This window comes from Mustela erminea, chromosome 1 (genome assembly GCF_009829155.1).
Source record: "Mustela erminea isolate mMusErm1 chromosome 1, mMusErm1.Pri, whole genome shotgun sequence".
NCBI lineage: Eukaryota > Metazoa > Chordata > Mammalia > Carnivora > Mustelidae > Mustela > Mustela erminea.
In genome coordinates, this window is record NC_045614.1 from 212320483 (window position 1) to 212348058 (window position 27576).

Here is a 27576-nt window from a genome sequence, read left to right on the forward strand (position 1 = left end):
TAATGTTGTTCTTCGATTTCCCCTCCCCCTCTGTTACACTTAGTCTTCTTTAATCATTTGTATGAAACCGTATTTAGTAAGGTTATTAATTTTACCTCGCTGCCTTTAATTGGCGTTAATTATTGTCAAACATCTGTTGCTTTTAAGAAAACAAAATGTGGAAGTATTTTTATTTCTTAAGTTCGTTGATTTTTCCCCCCATACAGCACGCGGAAATTCCCATAAATCACATACAGCAAGCTCCAGTTCTCAAACGCAGCGTCAGTGGGGCGCGGAGGAGCAGAGGCTATTTAAGCAAATACTGCCCCCCACCCCTGCCCGCCCCGACTCCAGGCCCGCCGCCGCCTTCGGTGTTCTGTCGCCGGGGCAACTAATAAACCAGCATTCCTTCCACCTAACTCTGCGATTGGCGACGGTGGCAGCTGCGCTCCCGCGCGCCCTCGAGCCCTGCAGCCTGGGGAAGTGTCCTCAAAGCCGTGCGTCGGCGCCTCCAGGCCCATCCGGGCGCTTTCTAAGCGCGGCCGCCGGCTAACAGGCGGCAGATCCCTCGCATCCCCACGCGGAGTCATGCTCTTTCCCAAGACCCGGACGGTGGGCAGCGTCCGCTCTACTCTCTCTCCTCTCCGCGGCCTTCCACCGCCTGGAAGCGCAGCCGCGTCTCCACCCAACACGCTTCGCGCAGCGCCGTCGGGGCGTCCCGGGCGCGCGCTCCGGCACCGCAGGCAGGGCAGGTCTACGTGGGTCGCGAGACATCCGTAACTGCTCCCCGCCCCGCAACCGCGCGGCTGCTTAAAAGCGTGGACGTGAGATCCTCCGGAAATCTGGGCACCTAGACGCTGCCGCAGGAACCAGAACCCCTAGGCCTGCGGGGAGCCCCAGAGGGGCAGGAAGAAGCCAGAGACCCCTTCGCTCCAGCGCCCAGCAGGGGAGGCCCCTGAGCAAGTGCTCCGTCCCCCCCCCCACGGCCCCATAGGGAGGGTGCCCCACAGAACCCCCCCACCCTAACACGTTTTCCCCGCTTTCCCCGAGTCACTTCCCGCCGCCCATTCCCCAGGCTTCCTTGTCCCCGCCCCTGGCGACCCTCCCTGGGTTTCCTTTGTCCCCTCCGCACCCTCGCCCCGAGCTTCCTGAGTCCTTTCCACGGATAGTTTCCCCCTCCCCCACCTCACTCCCCGCGCGGCGCCCCTTCTGAAGCTTTTCTCCTCCCCTCCCCCTCTCCGGCTTCCCTGTCCCTTCCCGCAGCCTCCCTGCGCCCTCTCCGCCCCCTCCTCCTCGGTTTCCCTTGTCCCCTCCCGCCCCGCCCCCGTTTTTAAACCTGGCGCGGAGCGCACTGGTAGGTGAGCGCCCTCGCCCGAGCGGTTAGAGGCGCGGCCGTGTCGCTGGCGCCGCGGGAGAGGCGCCGGCTGCGCGGGCACCATGAGACCCGAGGCGGCGGCCGGAGCCCGGGAGGCGCGCGGGCGCGTCTGTCACTGCCCCGCGGATGGTCCCCGGAGGCCACCGCCGCCGCGCGGGCCCGAGAGGTGAGGGTGTCCCCGCGGCCCCCTGGACGCGTCGGGAGGCGCGCGGCGCGTCGGGGCAGCGAGCGCAGAGCGGGATGCCCGCCAGCGCCGTGGAGCCCCCAGAACCCGGGCAGAGCCCCGGAGCCCGACCGCGACGTCAAGCAAGTTCCTTAGCCTTGGACGGGGACGCACGGTCCTCTCCATTTTCCGCGCACAGCGCCGAAGTGTGGGGGCCCGGGAGGCGCACACCAACCAAATGGGCCAACGCTTCCATTCATAGATCTGAAATTCACCGGGCTGGGAACTTGAAGTCTCGGGGCCTCCCAGCTAGCCTTCCAGAGAGTCCCCTCACGCGGACTGTCACACTCTTGATGACAGTCTTTGTTGGCCCTGCACTTGGGGCTCAGCCCTTTCAAGATAGTACAGTTAAAGTGTGGAAGGGGTTGGGTGGCTAGGCAGCCAGAGAGGAGAAACCCATTCCCCAACCCCCCTTTTGCGTTGTAGAACCCTGTGGACTCATCTCTGCGGGGTTAGATCCTTCAACAGCCGAGGGGGTGCAGTTGAAATTAATGAGCGACAAAGTAGCCAGCTACAGTGGGGAATCAATTGGAGACTCCATTTGGGTTGGGAGGGGAAATCTCTCAATTTATGTGTCCCCTGATAATTGCATCAGATTATCTTCTCAAAGCCGGTGAAGGCAGAGAAGAGTGTGGCAGGAGAGAAAAAAAACAAAAACGCAAACGGCATCAGTTTATTCAGACTGAGAACGTGAAAGAACTTCCTATGGTATCCAGGGACTCTCAGTCAAACACTGGAATTGATAAGAACGATAATCTGATGATATAATTTTAAAAGACAGCAGAAAATTCTGGGGTTCACCTCTGGTCCCTGCCTTTCCAGCGCCACACCATGGAGACCTTGGATCCTCACATCCCAAGAAGCTGAGCTGACCAGAACTGGAAGCCCGGTAAGGCTAAGGTGTGCATTGTGGTATGGAAGGGTTCAGCCAGAAAGTGGCACAACTAAAAAATGACCATGAAAGTCCTCCTCCGCCTGTCCCTCCCTTGGTCCCCTAATGCAGAACTCTCTCCCCCTGGGAGAGGGAACCTGGGTGAACTGGTTGTTGATCAGACCTGAGTCACATGTAGAGAAACTGGACTCCTGCTTGCTTTCTTGAAAAGCAAAGCCACTATGGCATAGCTCTTTCCGGCATTATAAGAGAGTTCTAGAAAAGAGCGAGCGAGACGTTGAGTTCCCCCGCCGCAAACCAGCAGGTGGAGGAGAGGAGAGAAAGCTGCCCCAGTCCCCCTTCTGAGTGTGCCATTACTGGTGGGCTGGTACCACAGTGCCAATAAAGGCAGAAACCAGTCTGGGGTGCCCAGAAGTGGTGGTTAAAAGCCCCCACCCATCATCTGGCCCTTCCCGAAGCACTTTTGGCCAGTCTGCAAGCACTCCTGGGGTAATTCATGTTGTCTGAGCAAATACACTCCCGCCAAGGCTTTGTGGGTAAAGATTAATCTCCACCACAATTCTTTTGTTTCCTGCATTGGTACCTAAATTGCTTTATACTTATTGAAGTAATGGCTTGCTTTCATAGACTTTACCTTTCCTTTTCAAAAATCTTAAAATGTAAGCTGATGACTGTTACAATGCTGGAGAGCTAATCAGGCTGAAAGGACCATGCATTTAACTTACCCAACATGTGGTATAGGTTATGTGTACAGTTATTTGTAATATGATAAGAAACTCAGGTGCACGAAAGCTGACCTTTGACTGTATTTTGATATTCAAACTACTTTACTAAAACAGCTTGGATAATGGAAGTTTTCATTGTTGCTTTTATTAAAAAAAAATTAAACATGCAATCTATATCAGATTAACAAGGTATATGATTTTGTAGCCCAAGTTACTCTTAAATACGTGAAATATCTAAATAATGGAAAATAATTAACACCTTTTGCATTCAAGCTCAAGTTCTTAAACAAGATTTAAAAAGTGCTTGAGAGAGGGAGAAATTATAGAAGTTCACAATTATTGATTTTTTTGTTAAATGAAATGTATAAGGAGCCTATCCGTTGTTGCAAGAATAAAAATGCAATAGCACAGTATAGTATGCAAGGCAGATGGGGTTTTTTTCCTCTTAGGATGAGAAGGATATTTGTGAGAAAAATGATTACTTGCAGGAAAGTGTTAAACTGTAGGAAGTTGCTAGTTGACCGTCAGCATGGCAGGGTTGTGTCCGTGGATTTGGGGGGGGGGGGTTGCTCTCAGGGGGCTGGCTAGCTTTTTGCAGAGCCCAGCTGGCCAGGCGGAAAGGACAGCAGCGGGTGACAGCAGGTTCCATGTACGGCTTAGGGTTCCGGGACCCCGGGCCGGGTGAGCTCAGTCTAGCGCTGGAAGAGAACGCTTCTTGCTCAACAGCGCCCTCTCCCGACAACGCGGGAAAATTCCTTGGCTCCAGAGCCCTGTTGCGTATTTTTCGAGAAAGAGAAATTCGAGGGCGGGGTTCAAAGCCCTGTGCCCTGAGCACCTGGGTCACCCTCACTCATTGGGTACCCCTACCTCCCCTTGGGAGCTGTCTCCCTCCTGCCTGGGGAAAATGAACCACAGCCCAGGCCTTTGTTGACCTCTGTTATACTTCCCTCCTGGCCCCTTGCCCACCTTGCAAGGGAGGTGATTTCCTGAAAGGAGTCGTCTGGGGCTGTGTCCTGCTGGGCTCATCTTCCCATATTACAGGCTTCCCACCCCATCGCTTTATCGGAGTCAGAGGCTGCGTGGGGAGGAGAACCGGAGACTCCAATGGAAGGAAGTCTACTTTTATCTCTTCTCTTACTCCTAAGGACACACACACCTTTCCTTGTATACATTCCTGATCCCCTTGAATTATCCAAGTATGAATGTGTAGACATTTCTGCCAAGAGAAGATGATCTTTAATTAGAAGATATTTGTGGCATAAAGCTATGTATGTTGGGGGGTAAAGTTTTAGAGTTTCTAAAGGTGTATCGTATGTTTCACAGAGTCTGGTTAGAATGACTCACTTAAAGGAAGCTTTTTTTCTGTACTGACACTGTCTTTTGGGGTCCACCAAAGTTTGCCTTGTTGCTTTAGATGCTCTCCCCTCACAGGATGTAAAATCACCTCTGACAGCGCAGGATTGCTTTCTGTGTTAGTCGGTAATTAGGGGTATTTTATAATTACAACACAGCTTAGCACGGACATGATTCTCTGGAGTCCTCAAAAAGTGAACTTCATTTTGGAGAAGATTTTGTTCAAAGAACTTCATTTTCTTTCCCTGACATCACTCATCACAGCATATTGTAAAAAATATAATGGTAAAATATAATGACATTTGCTCGCAAAGGCTACACAGCTATCGCTGTGGGACGGACAGGGTGTGATGATCGTTGGTGACGAACCATCCTCAGGGTCCTGCTGAGCAGGACCTTTCTTGTCCTGCTCCAGCAGGTTTTGTCTCACTCCTGATCTGGTTCCTGCTAAACGCCACGCAAACCCAAGCGCTGGGGTTTCTGACCCATTGCCCTAGCTCATTTCAGCTTACTTTCTTTTCTTTTTTTTTTTTTTTTTAAAGATTTTTTTTTATTTATTTGACAGAGAGAGAGAGGGATGACAAGTAGGCAGAGAGGCAGGCAGAGAGACAGAGGGGGAAGCAGGCTCCCTGCTTCCGAGCAGAGAGCCTGATGCGGGACTTGATCCCAGGACCCTGAGATCATGACCTGATCTGAAGGCAGAGGCTTAACCCACTGAGCCACTCAGGCGCCCCTTCAGCTTACTTTCAAGCAAAAGCTTCCCTTCCCATAGCTCTGAGATGCAACTTTCGGAGCTCTGAGATGGAGGAGCTCTGAGATCGAATGACAGTCGCCAGCTTTGTAGCCCATCAGATCATCTGACCACAGTTCAGGCCAAGTTCCTTGAGATTCAGGACCTCATGAATTTGGGCAGAACGGGGTCAGGCCTGGACAGGCAGAGTGTGGCTGTCCCTTCACTTCTCTAGCACCACCGCTGGTCACCGCAAGGACAAGCCTGGCGTGCGATCTCTCTCTCTCTCTCTCTCTGCTTATATCTTATCTCATCAACGTAGCCCTTCGTTCCTCAGACTGGCTTCCCTCTCCTCCACTCGTGACACTCAAGTGGTCAGGTTGTTTTTTGAATACGACTGAAGTGTCCTTGGAATCCACCTTTCCTTTCCCTTCCTGTCCCTGTTCAGTCCTTTATCCCTTCTCGACCCGTACCTCCGAGTCCTTACCTCCCCAAGCTAGACTGTGCGCTGGTCCCTGGGGCCACCATATCCTTGAACTACAGATCTGACGGTTAAACTCCTGACTCAGAAATCAGTGACGGTCTCTAGTGCTTCTCCAGAATGAAAGCCAGGCTCAGAAGTAGGTCCTCAAGGCATCCTGTGATCGGGACTCGGCTTCCTGCTGGGGCCCATTAAATACCACAGCTTCTCCTTTGTTCTGCACTGGGCTCCTCACCCTTCCCTGAGTACGATCTCTGTTTTCTGGCCCGTCAGAATTTGATGTTCCCCTCCGCCAAGAATGGTCTCAGACTTGCACACCCAAATGCTGCTGATGTCTCCACGAGGCCCTCCGTGAACTTTTTCTTCCTCCCTGCTTAGAATTGTTGGCATCTTGCTGTAAGAGGCTTTGTAGTGTAGTCATTTTCCTTACGTGTGTCTTTTCCCATTAATTGTAAAAGCCTGGGGTCACCTGGGTGACTCAGTCATTAAGTGTCTGCCTTTGGCTCAGATCCTGATTTCAGGGTCCTGGGATCGAGCCCCATATCAAGCTCCCTGCTCCTCCCTCTCCCTCTACTCTTGCTTGTGTTACCTCATTAGCCGCCTCTCTCTGCCAGATAAATAAATAAAAACTTTAAAAAAAAAAATGCCTGAACTGAAGGACTGTATGGGACTCATCTTCCTGTCTTGATCCCTCACGGTGCCCAGGACATCTCTGACAGCAGGAAGAGAAAGAGGCTCGTGAAATACCGTAAAGGCGTTTAAACTGTCTCTAAATTCGTATTGCTACTAAGAAGTGCAAACCACTTAGATTTTCTTTTCTAGAATTTCAAGGTGCGACCTCAGAGGGATGTGTTTGACTATGTCTGTGTTTGTACGTGTCTGTCTTTACAGCTTGAACCTGGAGGTGACCCACAAACTCCGGGATCAAAGGGGGCCTTTGGGTTTCAGCATCCTGTAAGGTAACATGACCTCACAGTAAGAAATAGATTATTTTCTTTTAATAGAGACATAAATACACTTACGTGTCTTCAACTGTGCACATTCTTGACAAAGTAGAAAATAATTCCATATATTGTCCAATATTTAGTTATTATGACCTCCCAAAACTTCAAGGATATTTTGTTGGATTTCTGGAATCCATTCATTCATTCATTCATTCATTCAGCGTTCTAGTTGCAGGTTGGATTGACGTCTTTCCTTTAAGTCTCTTGTTCATACCTCTCACTGCATTTCATGTCTTGGGTTAAATTCAGCAGAGTATGACTTGTTCGTGTGTATCTGTTTATTTACTTAAGTATTTAAGTTTATTCTGATTTGTCTCCCAGGTATCAGTTAGTATACTGTCTAAAGCAAAGTAAACCTTCCAGATACGTGTGTGACTGAATGAAGGGCTGGGGAATGGCTCCACCACGGTGGCCCCTCTAGCCTTTCTGTGCTCCCACGGTCCTGGGGGTGACAGCGCCCCCACTGCTGTGTCCCTATTACATTCATCCACTGAGGCAGGTGGCTCTTGCTCAGGACTTATGTCTGTTTCTCTGTCTCTTTCTCTCCCTGTCTCTTACTCCCTTCAGCAAAAGGAGCCACTCCTCCTCAGAGTATTTTTACCCTGGTTATCCCGGAAGACTGAAAACTTTAGTAAGATCCAGAGATCCTCATTGCCGGAGATGAAATCGAAAGCCCTTCCGACTGGTTAAAGAGTGATTTCTGGAAAAGGAAGCTTTTCCATCCCCATAGGATCACTTGGGAAGCTTTATTTTTATTTTATCTTTTTATTATAAAAAAATTTCAAGCTTACACACAAATGGAGAGAAGAGTCCTGTGACCCCCCCCCCAACATGCCCATCACCAGCCTCAATAATTATCAACAATTTCAGATCTGATGGTGTTTATCACCCTCTCCCAATTATGTTTTTATTGTTGTTAGAAATTTTTTTTAAAGATTTATTTATTTGAGAGAGAGAGTTCGAGTGGGAGGAGAGAGGGAGAGGAAGAGAGAGAATCCCAGCCAGACTCCCTGCTGAGCACAGAGCCCAGTGCTGGGCTCAGTCTCACGACCCCCCAACGCCGCCCCCCACCCCCTACCCCTCCACCCCCCACCCAGATCATGACCTGAGCGGAAATCAAAAGTTGGAGCTTAACTGACTGTGCCCCCTGGGCGCCCCTGTTAGAATTTTAAATCAGTTCCAGGCAACTTACAAATTCAAATTCCCCTGTAAATAACTTCAGCATTACAGGCTAATTTTTAATTGGCCAAACCCTAAACTATGTTTATATTTCTGTCGTTATCTGTAATTTATATAATATAGAAATACATATAAATTTAAAGAATAACACACACATACACAAAATAGAGAGAAAAAGAAAACCATATAATGGTTTTATTTGTTGCAGTGGTCGTTTGTTGCAAAGTTCCTCAGCCCCAGCACTGCCAACACTTTGAGCTGGACAATTCTTTGTTGGAAGGTGCCGTGGTGGGCATGATGGGATGTTTACCAGCGTCCCTGGGCTCTGCTCACTCATGCTGGTAGCTCCTCCTCTGTCAAGGCGACCAGAAATGTCTCCAGACATTGCCAAACGCGCTCTGGAGGTTGAGAATCCCTGATTTCTCAGGAACCTTAGGAAGGTCAGAAGGGTGCTTGGGTGGCTCTGCTGTTAAGCATCTGCCTTTGGCTCAGGTCATGCTCTGGCCCTCGTCCGCTCCCTCGTCCAACTCCTTGCTCAGCAGGAAGCCTGCTTCTCCCTCTCCCACTCCCCCTGCTTGTGTTGTCTCTCTCTCTCTGTCAAATAAATAAATAAATAAAATCTTAAAAAAAAAATCTTAGAAAGTTCGGAATCGTCACGCATTATTTATAGTAGGGCGTTTTCTTTCTCTCTTTTTTTCTCCATCCAAGAGAGAAATTACAATCAGCTCTGCAGGGGTGCGTGGTTGGCTCAGTTGGTAAAGGATGTGACTGGATGTCGGAATTGTAGGTTTAAGCCCCATGGTGGGCGTAGAGATTATTTAAAAATAAAAAAATAAATCAGTTTTGCAAGTAAGTGGTGGTCAAATAATAATCCCTCTCAGTTCCTCAGAAGACCTCAAGAAAAAATGCAAATAAATTAGTGAATGAAAGGCGTAAGAATGAGGGATTATGGGGAGGGTGAGGGGTATTTTAAACACTTTACATGAGGGGTTCCTGGATGGCTCAGTGGGTTAAGCCTCTGCCTTCGGCTCAGGTCATGATTTCAGGGTCCTGGGATCAAGCCCTGCATTGGGCTCGGCAGGGAGCCTGGTTTCCCCTCTCTTTCTGCTTGTCTCTCTGCCTGCTTGTGATCTCTCTCTGTCAAATAAATAAATAAAATCTTTAAAAAATAATAATAATAATTAGCTGCTTCTTTAGACTGGGGTTTCAGAGCCAGATTTCCTCCAGAGCCCAAAAGCTCACAAGATTCCCCAGACTTGGGGGTGTTGCGGGGGATAAGGACCTAACCTAAATAAGACATATATTCTCCAGGATATATGACATTCTCTCTTTGATCAAAATGAGACTCCTCAACGTGAAACTCAGTGTTTTAATTTCCTTTTACCTTCACGGAGGCACACCCTCTCTCCCATGGTGGTCTAAATCAATCTGTTCATCCCGATTATAGGCTCATTTCTGAACTGGTGTGTAGGGTTCCTTTGATCAGGTCTCTCCACCTGCCCACGGTTTTGCATTCTGATGATTTAGGAAACACTGTGCGCAGCGAAGGCAAGATCAGAGAGGGAGACCGGGGGTTAGCCGCCTCGAGGGGAGAGGACCCGCTAGATGGGAGTTTGCCTGTTTCTGGGTGATTAATGGTGTATTTGTTTCTTAAATATTAGACTTTATTTACCCATTTCAAAGCGCCAAGAGTATCTGCAAAGTTCTGGGGAAAAAGTGCTGGCCAGTTTCCCAGTGCAAGCCACAATCCACTTCTACAACGACGAGTCCGATTCAGATGATGACGAGCAAGAGGCAGAAAACCAGACTTCCCACCTTCAGCGCTGGGAGACGCAAGGTCCGGCGGAGAACAGCCCGGGAGGGAAGGGCAGAGGTCAGCCGACAAACCCAGGATGGAGTTCTGTAGGACACAGTGGCCTCGGTGGGAAGGGTCCACTCCCTCATGGTGACCCTCTGGAGGGCACAGATCCTGCCTCACCCAAATAAATGAGGTCTCCCTCCCCCACACCAGACTGGGCTCACATGCACTCTGGGGGACAGCTGTGCATTTCCCCTGGTGTAGGGGGGTCGGTGACTGTCTCTCACCAGCATTCCAGGCACAGCAAGAACTTGGCTTGTAACTTTCCTGCTCCTGGTGATTCTCTCGAGGGCACTCATGCACACCGTTGGAAAAGGTTTCTAGAACCAGGAGGTTTGTGTTAACATGGGGTATCATCAGATGGAACCAGATTTCAAAGTGCGTTCATCTTGTCGCTCTGTCCTCAAATGACAGGTCATTCCTGTATAGATTAATAACCCACCGATGCCTCCCACTTGACCTCAGACTCGTTATGTAGCTAATTCTACTTTTGTAAGCAAAAGGATTTAGACGTTGTCCAAGGGTGGATGTGTTTGCTTCATGGCATTTCAAAAATATTTATGAAAAATAAACAAAACTGAATAATTTCCGTAAGAGCAACAGAAACTTTAAATATGGATTTTTAGGGGAACAATTCTGGTTAAAGATTTATGATCCTTGTCTAAAGTCCAAGCGTATGAAGATATAGAGAAAAGAGCTTTAACTCTTAGTTGGGAACTGGTTTGGGCTTGTTACTTGAATAAGATAACACTGTTTTCAATCAGATTATCTAATATAAGATTATTTTCATTTTTTTATATTTTGATGATCAAATGATTATGTTCTACAAGTTTATTACTTATATGTGATTGTCTTCCTATATATAGTACATTACATAAGTTTATACTTGAATAAATATTTTGAAAGACAAAATGTTTGATAATCACCTTTTTTGTGTAAAGACAATTTTATTTATTTATTTAGTTAGGTTTTTTTTTTTTTTTTTTGAGTGATCTCTACATCCAATGTGGGGTTCGAACTCCCAAACTCGAGATCAAGAGTCACACATTCTCTACCAACTGAGCCACCCAGGCATCCCATGTTTAAGACAATTTTAGTTTTTTTTTTAAATTTTATTTTATTTAGTTACTTGACAGAGAGAGAGAGCACAAGCTGGCAGAGTAGCAGGCAGAGGAAGAGGGAGAAGCAGGCTCCCCGCTGAGCAAGGAGCCCAACATAGGGCTCGATTCCAGGACCCTGGGATCATGACCTGAGCCAAAGGCAGTTGCTTAACCAACTGAGCCACCTAGGTGCCCCAAGACAATTTTAGATTTAATTAGTGCCTGCATTAAAGTTTTCATAAGTTTGTCTGAATGTTTTCATATTTAACTCTTTAAATGATATTGTTTTTAAGAATAAAAATATACATATAAAAAACAAAAGAGATTATAACCTCGATGCCCAAAAAGTCCACTGATATTAAAAAAACCAGCGTAATACATGCAAATATTTTAACAATCCAAACAGCATAGAAAAGTGTACATTTGCAAAAAGTCATGCTTTCCTGTTTTCCTCTTTCTCTATGCAAAGGTACCAAACATCAATTGTTTTTGATTGCTGCTCCCCTTTAGAAATTACTATTTGTTTTTTTTCCTTTCTTTTAAAAAAAAAATAACTGGAAATTTGTGCCTCTTAATCCCCTTTATCTATCCCCTCCCGCCACCTGCCTCCCGTCTGGGGACCACCAAGTTACTCTCTGTATTTAAGAGTCTATTTTGTTTGTTTGTTCACTTGTTTTGTTTCTGAGATTCCGCATGGGAGTGAAATCATATGGCCTTTGTCTTTCTCTGACTTACTTCACTTACCATAAACCCCTTTAGTTCTATCCGTGCTGCTCTAAATGGCAAGATCTCATTCTTTTTTTTTTTTTTATGGCTGAGCAAATTCTGTTGTGTGTGTTCATGCACGCGCACGCACACACAGACACACACACACAGACACACACCCCTATACCACATCTTCATTTATCTATCAATGGACGCTTGGGCTGCTTCCATGTCTTGGCTGTTGTAAATAATGCTGCAATGAACATAGAAGGGCATCTATCTTCCCAAATTAGTGTTTTTGTTCTCTTTGGGTAAATACTAAGTTGTGGAATTACGGATCATATGGTAATTCTACTTTCAATATTTTGAGGATCCTCCATAACGGTTTTCTGCAGTGACTACACCAATTTACATTCCCACCAACAGTGCACAAGGGTTCCTTTCTGTCCATATCCTCACCCACACGTGTTATTTCTTGCCTTTTTTTTTTTTAAGGTGTTATATTTATTTATTTATTTTGAGGAGAGGGATAGCATGGGAGAGGGGCAGAGAGAGAAGAGGAGAGAGAATCTTTTTTTTTTTTTTTGAAGATTTTATTTATTTATTTGATAGACAGAGATCACAAGTAGGCAGAGAAACAGGCAGTAAGAGAGAGGAGGAAGCAGGCTCCCCGCCGAGCAGAGAGCCCGATGCGGTGCTCAATCCCAGAACCCTGGGATCATGACCCGAGCCGAAGGCAGAGGCTTTAACCCACTGAGCCACCCAGGCGCCCGAGGAGAGAGAATCTTAAGCAGACTCCACACCCAGTGTGGAGCCCGACTTGGGGCTCGATCTCACAACCCTGAGATCACGACCTGAGCCTGAATCAGGAGTCAGACACTTAACCGACTGAGCCATCCAGGTGCCTTGTTTTAAGATTCTTTTTCAGTTAATCTCTATACCCAACGCGATGCTCAGACTTAGAACCCTGAGATCAAGTTTATTTGAACGATATAAGATGGCCTTCTATTTTGCTGGGTTTTAACAAAAAAAAAAAAATTAGAAGTCTTATCCTTACTGCCCCTCTGTGTGATGCGTGAGGGGAAGCTTCAGTCATCACATTTGGCTTTGTTTTGTGTTTCTTAATAAATCACTTTTACTGAGGAAAAAAAGAAGATCTGGCTCAGTCTCTAAGTTCCCGTTAAGAAACCAAACTCAGTCACCGTACATTCACTTAAAAACTGCACATTATATGGAACCATTTGAAGCTGCTGATGTTTTGACCTCCATTTCCATACGTTTTCAAAATGAACAAAATCATCTCGGTGGTATTTTCTACACCCTGCATTTCTTCTTCCTTTTCTGCAATAGCTTGCCTAATAATGATGCAGAAAGTAGATTTCACGTGCGGTGCCATCTACATACCTTTCCCCTGAAATCTTTTTAAAAATTTGAATCAAAGCAGCCATTCCAACAAAGGGTACAATTAGCCAGGTTTCCACGAAATATATTATTTCAAATAAATAATCTGTGGTTCAGGCTTTCTGTGAGGCATCTTTCAGTGGTCCACCAAACATAGCTCCTAATGAATGTGATTATTGAACAGAATCTTGCAAATACCACAAGCTGAAGCCTGTTAGGAACATGTGTACTTTCAGCCAGCTGCCTGGCAAACCTCCCACACTGGGGAATTTGTTGCAATATTTGTTTCCCCCCATCTCCAGCTTTTCATGGAGTCTTCCAGCTGTGTGGCTAACAAAAGAAAGCAGTTCCATGTGTTGACCCGATTGTTTCCTGTTCAAGATTTTAACCGCTTCAACTGTGGTAGGAAGAAAAAGTGTTTCCCTAGTGCTATTTCTTTGTGAACTTCTGTATTAACAAGAAATTGCAAAGTAATCTGCTAAACGTTGTTAAGTTTGGTGACGTTTTGTGGAATACTGATTGAGGATCCCATAGTTTTAAACATATCAGTAATGTTAGGGGTCATCTGTGCTTTGCTTGAGGTTCAATGATAACCTGTTAATAACTCAATTATTTTCCTTGAGAATTTCAGTTATTTTTTGCTTACTTCCTATCGGATCTTTTCACTTGTGATATGCCCAAAGATGAGCTTGTTAGAAAAGCATGGGCACCTGGGTGGCTCACTCGTTAAGCATCTGCCTTCGGCTCAGGTCCTGTTCCAGGGGTCCTGGGGGTCCTGGGGGTTCTGGGATCAAGCCCTGCATTGGGCTCCCTGATCAGCAGGAAACCTGCTTCTCCCTCTCCCACTCCCCCTGCTTGTGTTCCCTTTCTCGCTGTATCTCTCTCTGTCAAATAAATAAAATCTTCTAAAAAAAAAAAGCATAGGTTTCAGTGTTAACATTTTTTTGTTGGTTTGCTTGTACTCAGATTACCTGTATTATTTTCAACTCAATTTCAACTGAAGTCAGAGGGATTTTTCAATTTGTTTGTTTATTTGGGGAACTTATCATTTTTAAAAAAAGATTTTATTTATTTATTTGACAGACAGAGATCACAAGTAGGCAGAGAGGCAGTCAGAGAGAGAGGGGGAAGCAGGCTCCCTGCTGAGCAGAGAGCCCAATGTGAGGCTCGATCCCAGAACTCTGGGATCATGACCTGAGCCGAAGGCAGAGGCTTCAATCCACTGAGCCATCCAAGTGCCCCTGGGGAACTTATTTTTAATCACCATTTCCTCCTCGTGATAGCTCATTAAAGAGGAAAACTACCTGTTTTTCTGGGTCTGCATGAGTCATTTCTGTAGACTTGCTGGTGAAAATCCAAGGCATAAATAAGTAATTTTTTATGATGCTTTCGAAAATGGTGACTGTTTGGGGCACCTGGGTGGCTCAGTGGGTTAAAGCTTCTGCCTTCAGCTCAGGTCATGATCCCGGGGTCCTGGGATCCAGCCCCGCATCGGGCTTTCTGCTCCGTGGGGAGCCTGCTTCTTCCTCTCTCTCTCTCTCTGCCTGCCTCTCTGACTACTTTTGATCTCTGTCAAATTAATAAACAAAATCTTAAAAAAAAAGAAAGTAATATGAAAATGGTGAATATATATAAAAACAACTTCAATTCCCTTGGAGTTTGCTGGGCAAATCTAAAATATGATGTCACGGGGCACCTGGGTGGCTCAGTGGGTTAAAGCCTCTGCCTTTGGCTCAGGTCATGATCCCAGGGTCCTGGGATCAAGCCCCATGTCAGGCTCTCTGCTCAGTGGGGAGCCTGCTTCCTCCTCTCTCTCTCTCTCTCTGCCTGCCTCTCTGCCTACTTGTGATCTCTGTCTGTCAAATAAATAAAATCTTTAAAAGAAAAAAAGCACTAACTATATAACCTATAAAAAAATGATGTCACTGTCATATTCCATTATGTCATTACATGGTAACCTTTACAAACAGATTTTAAAATGCTGATGAACCAAAAAGAAAAAACAATACAGATTTTATTTCTATTCATAGTTTGAAACATTTCATAAAGATGCTCAGCATCCTTAGCCATTACAGAAACGAGAAACGAAAACTACAGCTACTGTCACACTCCTACTGGAATGATTACAATTTTTAAAAGACAATGTAAAAAAAAAAAAAGACAATGTAGAGTAACTGGAAGCCTCACACATCACTGGTGCAAATGTAAGATGGTCAGAGTTTGGAAAACAATTCGGCAACTTCATTAAAAAGTTAAACACAGACTTGGGTCACAAGCCAGCAATTCCACTCCTAAGAGTCTACCCAGGAGAAAATGAAAATGTTTGTCCACAGAAAGACATGTATAGCACCTTTATGCATGATAATCCCAAACTGAAAACATTCCAGGGGCACCTGCGTGGCTCAGTGGGTTAAGCCTCTGCCTTCGGCTCAGGTCATGATCCCAGGGTCCTGGGATCGAGCCCAGCATCGGACTCTCTGCTCAGCAGGGAACCTGCTTCCTCCTCTCTCTCTGCTGCCTCTCTGCCTACTTGTGATCTCTGTCTGTCAAATAAATAAATAAAAATCTTAAAAAAAAAAACCCTGAAAACAATTTAAATGCACATCAACTGGTGGATGGATAAATAAAATGTGGTCTATCCTCATGATGGGATATAATTCAGTAACAGGAAGGGATGAAATGTAATATCAAGATTTTTAAAGATTTTATTTATTTATTTATTTATTTATTTATTTATTTATTTGACAGAGAGAGAGAGATCACAAGTAGGCAGAGAGAGAGAGAGGGGAAGCAGGCTCCCCGGTGAGCAGAGAGCCCGATGCGGGGCTCGATCCCAGGACCTTGAGATCATGACCTGAGCCGAAGGCAGACGCTTATAACCCACTGAGCCACCCAGGCGCCCCTCAATATATTTTAAAACAAGGAGGGACCATGCCAACATGATGCTAAGTGAAAGACCCCAGATGCCAAAGACTACACTGTATGATCTCATTGTATGAAATGTCAAGAAAAGGCTTGCAGCATGCTTGGAAAGAGAGTCATTGTTCAGGAACCAGGTTGTGGGGTCTTCGGTGGCAAGCTTGGGGCACCCGCCTATCTACAGAGGGCAGTGGAGAGAAGAGCATGACAGAGTTTTGAACAAGAGAGTGATACGATCCAGCTTGTGTTCTGAGCAGTCTTTCTGTACGGAGGAAAGTCTGGGTACAAGAAAATCAGACAGGAGGCTGTCACAGTGGTGAGAGATGCGGGCTTGAGCCCCAGGAGGAAGGCGAGAGAGGAGGACACCTACTGGAGGATGTACATTTCTAGGCTCTTGTTGGAAGATGATGCACCTCCTCACTAGATAACTAACTGCCGTTGCTTTCCAAATTCATGCTGGCCCATTTATGCAGGCGATGTCCTTTAGAAAACCCCAATGACTCACTATTCCCTCTGTCTTCCTATGGTGTGATTCCCTATCACCTGCTCCATGAAGGAGATCTGTTCTCTGTGGATAAAGAAAATCAAAAGCTTTATGTGAAGCTTGCGATGTCCCCTCTCCCACTGCGCCGGAGCTCTTCAGCACGCTGGAAGGCATGCTTCTTTCTCCTTAATAGTCCTAGACCATAAATCTAAGTATGCAAGAAAAAACAAAGAAAAAAAAAGAGAGAAAAGGCAAATCTATAATGATAATTCTATATAAACTGCATTATATCTAATTACATATAAATATGGTTATATATTATAGATCAATATAATTTATATTATATAATGCATTACATATAATGTATATATGCACATAATGCATAATGGTTGCTTAGCAATGGGAGTGGGTGCCTTTCTATGACAAGGATTGACTGTCGATGGGTGCAAAGAAGCTTTTTGGAGTGATGGAAACATTCTAAAACTGGGTTACGGTGATGGTGGCACAATTCTAGAAATTTACTAAAATTACTGAATTGTGCAGTGCCGTGAATGGGTAAATACATGGTACATAAGCTACACCCCCAATAAAGCCGTTTAAAAAAAAAAAGCTTAAGACTCTTCTACTAAAACAATATTATTTTGTTGTTTTTATTAGCCACTGAACCAATGATCAAACAATGCAATCTTTTGTTGGCATGAAAAAAATTTATATTTTTTAAGGAAATTAATCCAAAGGAGAAAGCTCTAAAGAAATCATTTGGTTTCTTAGTTTTTGACTCTCTGGGCTTCTCGAGGCCCTGTCTTCTGCACACTTGCCATGACCTCGGAGTCATCCATCACAAAAAGGGGAAGAAGTCTCAGGTGTGTGCTCAGATGAGGGCTTCCGTTCCAAAGGAAGACACGACGGGGAGACTGTTTACTGAGACCCAGATCATCATAAAGCTAGATCTTTCCATGAGCAATTACTTTAAACTCCAAGAATATATTGTTAAGTGATGAGGTAGGGCTCTGACCCAGATTTTAAATTAGGTGTAAGAGTTGGGGGTTGTGTTACCGAACAATACCAAACAATGATGTTCACCAGCTATCATAAGTTGGGGTCTCTCCAAGTACATCGACTGCACCTACAAATGCAGAAGTTTTACACGGTTTTCTATGATACACTGACCCTAGCAATAGTTAAAGCTACAATCTAGCTCATTCCAAGGATATTTTTAAAAATGTATTTAAAAATGTATTTCTGGGGTGCCTGGGTAGCTCAGTGGGTTAAAGCCTCTGCCTTCAGCTCAGGTCATAATCTCAGGGGCCTGGAATCAAGTCCCACATTCGGCTCTCTGCTCAGCAGGAAGCCTGCTTCCCCCTCTCTCTCTGCCTATCTCTCTGCCTACTTGTGATCTCTGTCTGTCAAATAAATAAATAAAATCTTTTTTAAAAAATAAAATAAAAATGTATTTCTTGGGGTGCCTGGGTGGCTCAGTCAGTTGGGTGCCTGACTCTTCATCTCAGCTCAGGTCTTGACCTCAGGGTCATGAGTTCGGGCCCCACATTGGGCTCCATGCTGAGTGTGGAGCCTACTTAAAACAAAAAACACAACATTTCTTATCCATGTATATCAGGTACAGAAAAGAGAGCAAATCATAAGAGTTTGATGAATCTCATTTAAAGATTTTTTTAAGCAGGCTCCCCACTGAGCAGAGAACCCGATATGGGGCTCGATCCCAGGACCTTGGGATCATGACCTGAGCCAAAGGCAGAGGCTTAACTCACTGAGCCATCCAGACGCCCCTAATTTTTATTTATTTTTTAAATTTCTTTTCAGTGTTCCAGAACTCATTGTTTATGCACTACACCCAGTACTCCATGCAATACGTGCCCTCCATGCAATACGTGCCCTCCATAATACCCACCACCAGGCTCACCCAACCCCCCACCCCCCGCCCCTCCAAAACCCTCAGTTTGTTTTTCAGAGTCCACAGTAAGAGTCAGACTTTTTTAACTGATTGAGTGACCCAGGCACCCCGGGTGGCTCCTAGTAGCATTGATTTTTGTTGCCCAATTTTGAAATTTATACAAATGGAATCCTATGTAAGTGCTTACTTGTGTCTGGTTTCTTTTGCTCAACATTGCGTACATAAGAGTCACTCATTGTTCTGTGATATTCTATTATAGGACTATATCACTATTTATCCATTCTGTTGCCATTGGGCATTTGGATTGCTTCCAGGGTTTTTCCTTTTATGAATAATTCTGCTAAGAACTCCTTTGAATATGCCTTTTGTGCATTTCTGTTGCGTAGGCACCTAGGAGTGGTTGCTGGGTCACAGGGTATGTGTATGGTTAGCTTAACATAAATCATTTTATTTTGCTAAAATCTAGAAAGCCACTTTAAGTGATTTAAGAGTAAACACACCCAAATGCAGAAATTTTCTAAATATAAACAGACGTTCATTCTTCTTCAGAGTTGACCTGAGCAAACACTGTCATAGGCAGGACAATTGATTATCAGTCACGAAGTTACTGGAGTGTGATATCTCACAAACATGACTTCTGAAGACACCATCTCCTGTGAGTTTTGGCCCTCAGGAAATGAGGTCGATGTGAGCTTTCCGGCATTCCTGCCTGCTCCGGGGCTGGAACCTGGATGAGCATGGCTTGTATCCCTGCCTGGGCTTTGATCCCCGAGAAAAGTGTCACGTTTGTTCAATTTCCCCTTACAGTCTGGAAATAAATTTATTTTGGGACTAGTAAAAAAAAGTCTAAGGTAGTTAGTTATCAGCGCAGGATACCAGGCTGAATCTCTCGGTTCTTAGACAACACTTTTGTGCTTTTCCGTGGGGCTCCCTGGTTGTCTCCTAGGAGAGGCCACAGGCTGTGCCTTCGACCAGTTCTTCTGGGGTGGCCTTGGACTCATAAACAAGCCCCGTCATATCCCATCCCTGACCCACCACCTTGAAATTTGAATTCAAGCCAAGGGAACCTTGACTCAACCCATGGCCCTTCCAATCAAATGTTCTCATGGCCTAGGTTAATTTTAGAAATATGGAGGATTTGCCCCCAGAAAAGAGATCCTCCCAGGGAGCATCCACATCAGTTTCATTTCCTGGTCTCTAGACCGGTTGTCCACGGGGATTTGGAGAAAACTTTCTCTCAAAACAAGGAACCCTCTTGCTTCCTTCCTCCCCTTAGGAATTTGAGGTGCTCACCAGAATTCCCGGGCCTTGGGTTTTTATGCCCTAATGGACCAGGCTGTAGGGAGGTCTCAGGACTCAGTTTTATTTTCTTTCTATTTGGATTCCTTCTGTCGCTGCCTGATCTTTCCCAGGGCTCTGAAGTACTTAGTACATAGAAACAGCAGTTTTTGGAATAATGTCCGTGATGTCTTTGTGTTTAGATGGCAAGTGTGACCACATCTTTTATTTCTTTTCACAACACCCTAGTGCCCCAAAGAGACCCGCGTCAGCATAAAGAGAATTGAACATATGCTCTTTGCTGTGTGCTTTGGTTTGCTTTAAAAATCGCCGCATTTTTGACATTCCCATTTGTCAGTGGCAGAACAGAAATTCTATTCTCCACATCAGATGGTCTTCCTGAATTTGGTCCTACTTACCCTGTTTTGGACAAACCATAGCCGTGTTCTAAAGCTCTACCCAGAACATGTTTTGTGGAAAACTTGTTATTTGTAGAATAGCAAATATTTAACCCAATGAGACAGAGGACCACTAATGATCTACTTGCTCAGGTTTATGAAATGGAAAGTAACTATTTGGGATCCCATACTTCGGGGTAGCTTAACATTTCAAAAGAATTATTTACTGCCTAAGAATATATATTCTTATAACATATAAGAAGGCAGCTAGAGGGTTTAGCAAGACCAGAGGAAAAATCTGCATCAAAAGACCAAGTTAGCCAGCCAGTCCTTCTCAGTTTTCCATATTTGGGTTGATCTAAATGTGAATGACTTAGCTTTTTTTTTTTCCTTAAACCATTTTTCATCCATCCATCCATCCATCCATCCATCCATCCATTTTTAGCAGCTTTATTGAGATGCAATTCACATGCATTGTAATTCAACCATTTCGAGCATACAGTTCAGTGGTTTTTAGCATATTCATAAATAAGTACAACCATCGGGCACTTGGGTGGCTCAGTCGGTTAAGTGTCTGACTTGGGCTCCGGGTCCTGGGATCCAGCCCTGTGTTGGGCTCCCCGCTCAGCAGAGAATCTGCTTCTCCCTCTGTAGCTCCTACTTCCCCTGCTCGTGCTCTCTCTTTCTCAAAGAAATAAATCTTTAAAAATATATGTTTACAACCATCACCACTGTCAATTCTAGAACATTTTGTCAAAGAAACCCCATAATCCTGATATCTCAGCTCCCTAACGCCCCATCCCAACCCTCAGCAACCACAAATCTGCTTTGGGTTTCTATTGATTCCCGGCCCCCCAACCTCCAAGTTTTTATCTAAATTCCAGCTAGCTAGCAAATAGTGAGGTATTAGTCTGTTTCCATAGATTTTCCTATTTTAAAGTTTCATAGGAATGGAATCATAAAACATGTTGATTTTTGGACAGGCTTCTTTCCCTGAGTATCATGTTTCTAGGTTCTTTCATGTTCTAGCAGGTGTCAGTGCTGCCTGCCTTTTCACGCTGAGACATATTTCATTGCTTATGCGTTTCTTTGTTGTGGACACTTGGGTTGGTCCTCTGCATGGCTTCTTAAAGTTCACCCTAGCCTAGTAGTCCTACTGTTTTGTTTTGTTTTTTGCATTTTATTTTATTTCTTTTCAGTGTTCCAAGGTTCATTGTTTATGCACCACACCCAGTGCTCCATGCAATACGTGCCCTCCTTAATACCCACCATGAGGCTCACCCAAACCCTCACTCCCTCCCCTCCAAAACCCTCAGTTTGTTTCTCAGAGTCCACAGTCTCTCATGGTTCATCTCCCCCTCCGATTTCCCCCACCTCCCTTCTCCTCTCCATCTCCCCATGTCCTCCGTGCTATTCCTTCCGTTCCACAAGTAAGTGAAACCATATGATAATTGACTCTCTCTGCTTGACTTATTTTACTCAGCGTAATATTCTTAAACATGAGACTTTCATTTCCGAGAGTCAGGAGAATTGTGAGCAGGATCTGTGATTGTATGTTTATCTGATGTTTGCCAAAAACAAGCATTGTGGCCCAACGTTAGATGCTCCGTGTGTATTCCTCTCTCCTTGTCCGATGCTAAATGGAAATAAATGGCACTTGTTCCCGGGTTTAAATGAATTGCTAAAACCATTACTCTTTCTCCCTCTTCCATTTGCTCCTCTGCTAGTTCTCTCAAATAAAACTAACATAGGAGCTGCATGGAGGAGTTCCTTGAACACCCAGGAGAATGAGCACGACTATTCTTTGTTTACAAGGGAAGCCGCAAAGCTCACCTGGATAGCTGCTGCTTGTCAGTTACCTCAATCACTCCGAATACTTTTCAGTATGGTTTGACGTTCTTGGAGCATGTCACTTCAGCAAAGCTGTCATGATGATCGTTTTCATCTTCGCCTCCTACAGTCCACAAAATATTTAAGATGTCACAAGAAGATAACAAGTACATCAGTAAAATAACATTAAGAAATTTCAAAATAGCTTCCAAATGATCCAGGTTCTAGGGATCAGGGCTGTTCCTTTTCTTTTTTTTCTTTTTTAAGATTTTAGTTATGAGAGAGAGAGAGCGACAGAGAGAGAGAGTACGAGTGACAGGGAGGGGCAGAAGGAGAGAGAGAAGCAGACTCCCCGCCAAGCAGGGAGCCTGATGCAGGACTCGATCCCAGGATCCTGGGATCATGACCTGAGCCGAAGGCAAATGTATAACAGATTGGGCCACCCAGGCTCCCCATTTCCCTCTTTTCTGGGGACCTTCCCCTAGTTCAGCAGGAAAGCCAGCTTAGGAACTGAGCCTGTACTCTGAGTGTTTTGGGTGCACGTGCGTGTGTCTGGCCCTGTGGACAGGCAAGTGGAGAAGTCTGCTCTGTAGAGTGATGCGAAGTAGAACGGACGTGCTCAGAGCAGCTGCTGGTTCGGAGAAGCCTGCTGGATACTTAGCTCTTGGTTCTGCTGCATTCCTGCCCTGTGCTGCATGAAAAATACTTATGCTCGACAACAACAGTAATACTGCCATAATCACCTAACACTAACAGAATCCTTACCGCGTGCCAGGTGCTGTTCTGAGTATTTCTGTAATGATATTCTTACAGAACCTTAGGAGGTCATGGCAGTTATTATCCCCACTTGACAGCTGAGGGAACCAAAGGTCAGGCAAACGATCACCTGTTCCTTGCGGGGGACACTTGAGAGGAGTATCCGAGTCCCCAGGGCTCTGATGGTGGCCTGTGGGGGGACATGGGGGCTGCCAGAGGGAGGACCTAGGACCCCACAGCCACAGACTGGCCTGAGGAAGGACCCCGAGGTGGAACAAGAGAGCGTCCTTCCCTCTCCAGGTGAATGAGCAATTAGTGACCCTTCTCAACCCCGGCCACCTGCCATCATGATGTCACAGGGGAGGAAAGGGAAGATCTGGAGCTCTCGAGGGATACAAAGGAGGGTGCGGGCTGCTGGCGTAGGGAACGGGGCCGAGGGTGCTGTCCCTCGGGGAGCTGGTCGCCTTCCACTGGGCCCTTCTGGTGGCGTGTCTTGGCAGGCAGAGCAGCAGCTGAGGGTCTGGTGACTGTCCTGTTGTCTCCGGCGGTTCTGGCCGGTGATCCTGGCCTGTCCTTCCTCTGGTGGTGCTGAGTGTGGTTGGTCCTACTTCGCACAGTGGCCGGAGCAGGGCATCGCCAACACACCGGGGTGGACTCTTAGCACAGGGCAGCCCAGGGACAGAGAGTTAAGAGCCACAGAGACTTACGTCTCAGACACTGCGGACGTGGGCCCGGGGACGAAGGCTACAGCCCTGTGTTCACCATCCAGCCGCACGGGCCAGCATGATGCCTGAGCGCCCGGATTCTTAGCCTGGAAGGACCTGGCCCCGCTGCGCCCAGGGCCCATCCTCTTGCGAGACAGGACCACGTCCTGTTCGCTGCCCCGTGCCTGCTCCCCTGTCCTGTCCCTTCTTCCCTCTGCTTTGGGCAATGCAGCCACGTTCCCTCTTCTTAGCCTTGTGGCTTGTGTGGCCTCCAGGGCGTGGCTGGACCCGGCGAGGACGCAGTCTGTCTCCCTAGCTCCCCACTGCTTTCTGTCCTGGACTCACATCCCTTAGAGGAATCCTGCGAAATGGGTGGTTTTGCCCCACTCCGACCTACAACAATTTGGTGTTTTCACAGGTCAACTGACATGTAGGCCTTTGATAGTTGAAACATCTTCCTGCTCATCTGGTAGGAAAATAAACAGAAGGAAACAAAATAGGAACTACTGGGCACCTAACAGACTCCCTAGAGGTGGTGCGGGACAGTTCTCTGGCCTGTCTGCCTTTCCCAGGAAGGGAACCTTCTTGACAGTGAGCTTTGAGCGTGTCTCCCGAGCTTACCGCGCGGCCCGATTTGAACGTCAGACCAGACAGCTCAGCTCAGACGGGAGCGGGGACAGGCCCAGCCTCGTGGCTTCCCCGGTGCCTTCCCATCCTCACCCTCACATCTCTGCTCCCCCCGTGCTCTCCTTCCTGCTGCCTTTCATTCTGCAGCTGCCTCTTGGTCCTGCCCTGACCCCCAAGCCCCATGAGAAAGAGTCTGGCAGCTCGGGGGTCTTGTCTGACTCCGTCGTAGGCTCCTCCTGCTGTCCTGGAGGCGCCTGGGTCCAGTCCCCCGGCTCCTTGCGACTTCCTGTCTGTGCTGGGTGTTTGGGCTGCAACACTTCTCCTGGCTGGACTGAGAAGTCCAGAGAAGCTCACTTTCCTTACCTCCACTGTGGGTTTATATCTGAGCAGGCTTTCTCCTCAAGTCCTGTGTCCCTGAACAGCAGGGGCCGACCTCTGGAAGCCCTCCCCTGCCCACCCCCACCTGCTCCCCGGCCCCAGCAGATACTGTCTGTCTTTCAGGTCTGAGTCCCTGCTGGCCTCCGGCTGGGATCCGGTCCTGAGGCCTCAGGGTGCTTGGGTACCCACTCCCTAGCAGAGGGCTGATGACCGCCAGCTACCTAAACCTGAACCCCCAGACTCTCTCTGCATCTCCCCTCAGGATGCCCCCACCCAGGTCACACCAATGCACCTGGAACGGACTTTCCACTCAGGATCCTCAGAGGGAGTCTGGTCAGAGATCAGAGAGTCTCCAGTCAGACCTGGGGGCCAGGCTGAGCCAAGCTGCTCGGGGTAAAACATGGCTGCTGCATTGGCAAAGGCCCTGCCCAGGGCATCCCACGGGCCTAGCCGGTGAGACTGTCGCTGAGTCATCCCTGGGCCCCGGCTGGCCCCCCACGATGTTTGCAGACTTCAGCATCTGCATTCAGCCCCTACACCAACGGGGACCCACCCAGTCAAACCACCCAGCAGAGCTCTCTTTTCTACACACCCTCTTTTTTTTTTTTTTTTTTTTAAGATTTTATTTATTTATTTTACAGAGAGAGATCACAAGTAGAGAGGCAGGCAGAGAGAGAGAGGGAAGCAGGCTCTCCGCTGAGCAGAGAGCCCGATGTGGGACTCGATCCCAGGACCCTGAGATCATGACCTGAGCCGAAGGCAGTGGCTTAACCCACTGAGCCACCCAGGCACCCTCTACACACCCTCTTTATAGTGACTGGTTGTTTAGACGAGCACTCACAACATTCAGTAGAAATGTCTTTTTAAAAAAAAGATTTTATTAATTTTTAAAAAGATTTTTATTTATTTATTTGACTGAGAGAGAGAGATAGATCGATCACAAGTAGGCAGAGAGGGAGGCAGAGAGAGAAGGGGAAGCAGGCTCCCCGCCGAGCAGAGAGCCCGACTCAGGGCTCGATCCCAGGACCCTGCGATCATGACCTGAGCTGAAGGCAGAGGCTTAACCCACTGAGCCACCCAGGCACCCCTTATTTATGTAGTTTTGAGAGACAGAGAAAGAGCACACGTGAGAGCATGAGGAGCGGGGGCACAAGGAGAAGCAGAATTCCCACTGAGTGGAAAGCCTGTTGCAGGACTGGAACCTAGGACCCACGACCTGAGCCAAAGGCAGATGTTTATCTGATTGAGCCATCTGGGCACCCTCAACAGAAATGTCTTGAATACCTACCACCTGCCGGGTACCACTCTAGGCCTTGTAGACATGAGGTTCCTTCCCCCATGGAGCTCATAGGCTGGTGGGGACAAATCAATGATCATCAGAGTTGGGTCTGTGGACTAGAGGTGGGCCACAGATCTGCGCTACCAGGTCGGGATGAGTTAATACAGAAGCTGAGTAAAGTGTTCAGAAACTCCTATAGCAATTGGACAGAGTAATTTGTTGAGTCAAAATAAAATAGTGTTTTTTATTTTTTTATTGTATATATAAACAATTTTTGTATATATATATTTTGTTGTATATATATATGTTTGTATTTTTTTTGTTTTTTATTGTATATATAAACAATTTTTATTTTATAAAAATATAGATCTCCGATGGTCTGGAAGTTTAGAAAAATTAATCCTATACTCCAGAAACTTTGAGAAGCTTTGCCCTAAACTACACTGGGAAAAACTTGGTCTAAGGAGGGTGGTATTTGATGTGACCAGAAGGGTGGGGAGGAACCCACCAGGCAAAAAGCTGGGGAAGGAGCTTTCCAGACAAAAGAACAGCCCATGCAAAGGCCCTGAGGTGAGTGAGAACCTGGAAGACTAAAATAGAAAGGAAGCCGGTGGAGGTGGAGGCAGAAAGAGCAAGGGGAGGTTGAGTAGCGGGGCAGGCAGGGTGTGCGGGCAGAGGCCCGGTCTTGTGAGTGCATTCGAAAGGCAAGGAGAAGCTAGTGGGGTACTGGAAGTGGGCATGTGGCCTTCAGCACTTCCTACCTGCCCCTTTCCAGTGACATATGCAGAACAGAAAAGGGACAGCTTCATCCTGGACTCCTCAGGAGGCTTGCCTTTTAGATCCAGAAGGACACCATGATAGCTGTGTCTTTCCTGAAGTCTAGCCCTGAGACAGGTGTTTTCAGAACAGCTTTCTTGCCAAGGTCTGCAAACCTTTTAAAAGATTATTTATTTATTTGGGAGAGAGTGAGAGAGAGAGAGAGAGAGAGAGAGCACGAGCGGGGGTGGGGAGGTAGAGGGAGAAGCAGACTCCACGCTGAGCAAGGAGCTCGATGCAGGACTCCATCCCAGGACCCCAGGATCATGACCTGAGCTGAAGGCAGACACTTAACTGATTTGGCCACCCAGGTGATCTAGGTGAGTTTAAAGTCTGAACCAGCCCCATAACCAGGTCTCTCTCTCTCTCTTTTTAAAAAATATTTTATTTATTTGACACAGAGAAAGACAGCATAAGCAGAGGGGGCAGCAGAGGGAGAGGGAGAAGCAGGCTCTCTGGGACCAGGGAGCCTGATGTGGGGCTCAATCTCAGGACCCCAGGATCATGACCTGAGCCAAAGGCAGATGCTTAACTGACTGAGCCACCCAGGTGCTCCCCCGCCATAACCATTTTTCTTATTGCAAAATAATTACTTTGTGAAGGGGATTTTCTACAGGAGTTTGAGATTTTAAGTGATGTTGCAGAGATAAGTCATTTCTACCTACCAGAACTGCCAGGAAGCTATAAGTTCTAGTTTACGGTTAAATAAGTCTGGACAAATTCCTAAGAAATCATGGCCTTGATACTTCTTTGAACTCACTTCGTTTATTCTGAAAATGATCATGGAAGACCCACCATTGTTTCCTTGAATAATTAAACTGAAAATGCATATTAAATAAATGAATAAATAAGTTATCAACACATGATGTTGACGGTCATGCTTTGCCGGTGGGAGTGGAAAGCGGAGGTTACTTTCCTAGCAATTTGGTGATAGGTAGTCAGAGTTCGTAGAAGTTTTATATCCCTCACCTTTCTGTAAATATTTCCTAGGGATATGATCAGAGACAAAAAAAAAATTTATAGAGGGATTTTTGTTATGGTGACATTTATAAAAATAAACCTCGGGACTACCCTTTAAGTCCCAATAATAGAGAATATGTGAAATTATGGTATAGCCATATGCCACAATATTATATAATTGTTAGCCACTCATATAATGTTATTTGAAAAATGAGGAACACCAAGTTATG

General features: G+C 46.4%; 1 protein-coding gene across 1 annotated transcript; it reads left to right on the forward strand.

Annotated features, from left to right (window-relative positions):
- Positions 1-1228: 1228 nt before the first annotated feature.
- RIPPLY3 (ripply transcriptional repressor 3) lies at positions 1229-10711 on the forward strand. Its single transcript, XM_032354774.1, is given in 5 exon segments — positions 1229-1597; positions 1599-1660; positions 2400-2466; positions 6650-6717; positions 9603-10711. Coding segments are annotated over 5 exon segments (639 nt in total). The 5' UTR covers positions 1229-1480; the 3' UTR covers positions 9928-10711.
- The last annotated feature ends 16865 nt before the right edge of the window (positions 10712-27576 follow it).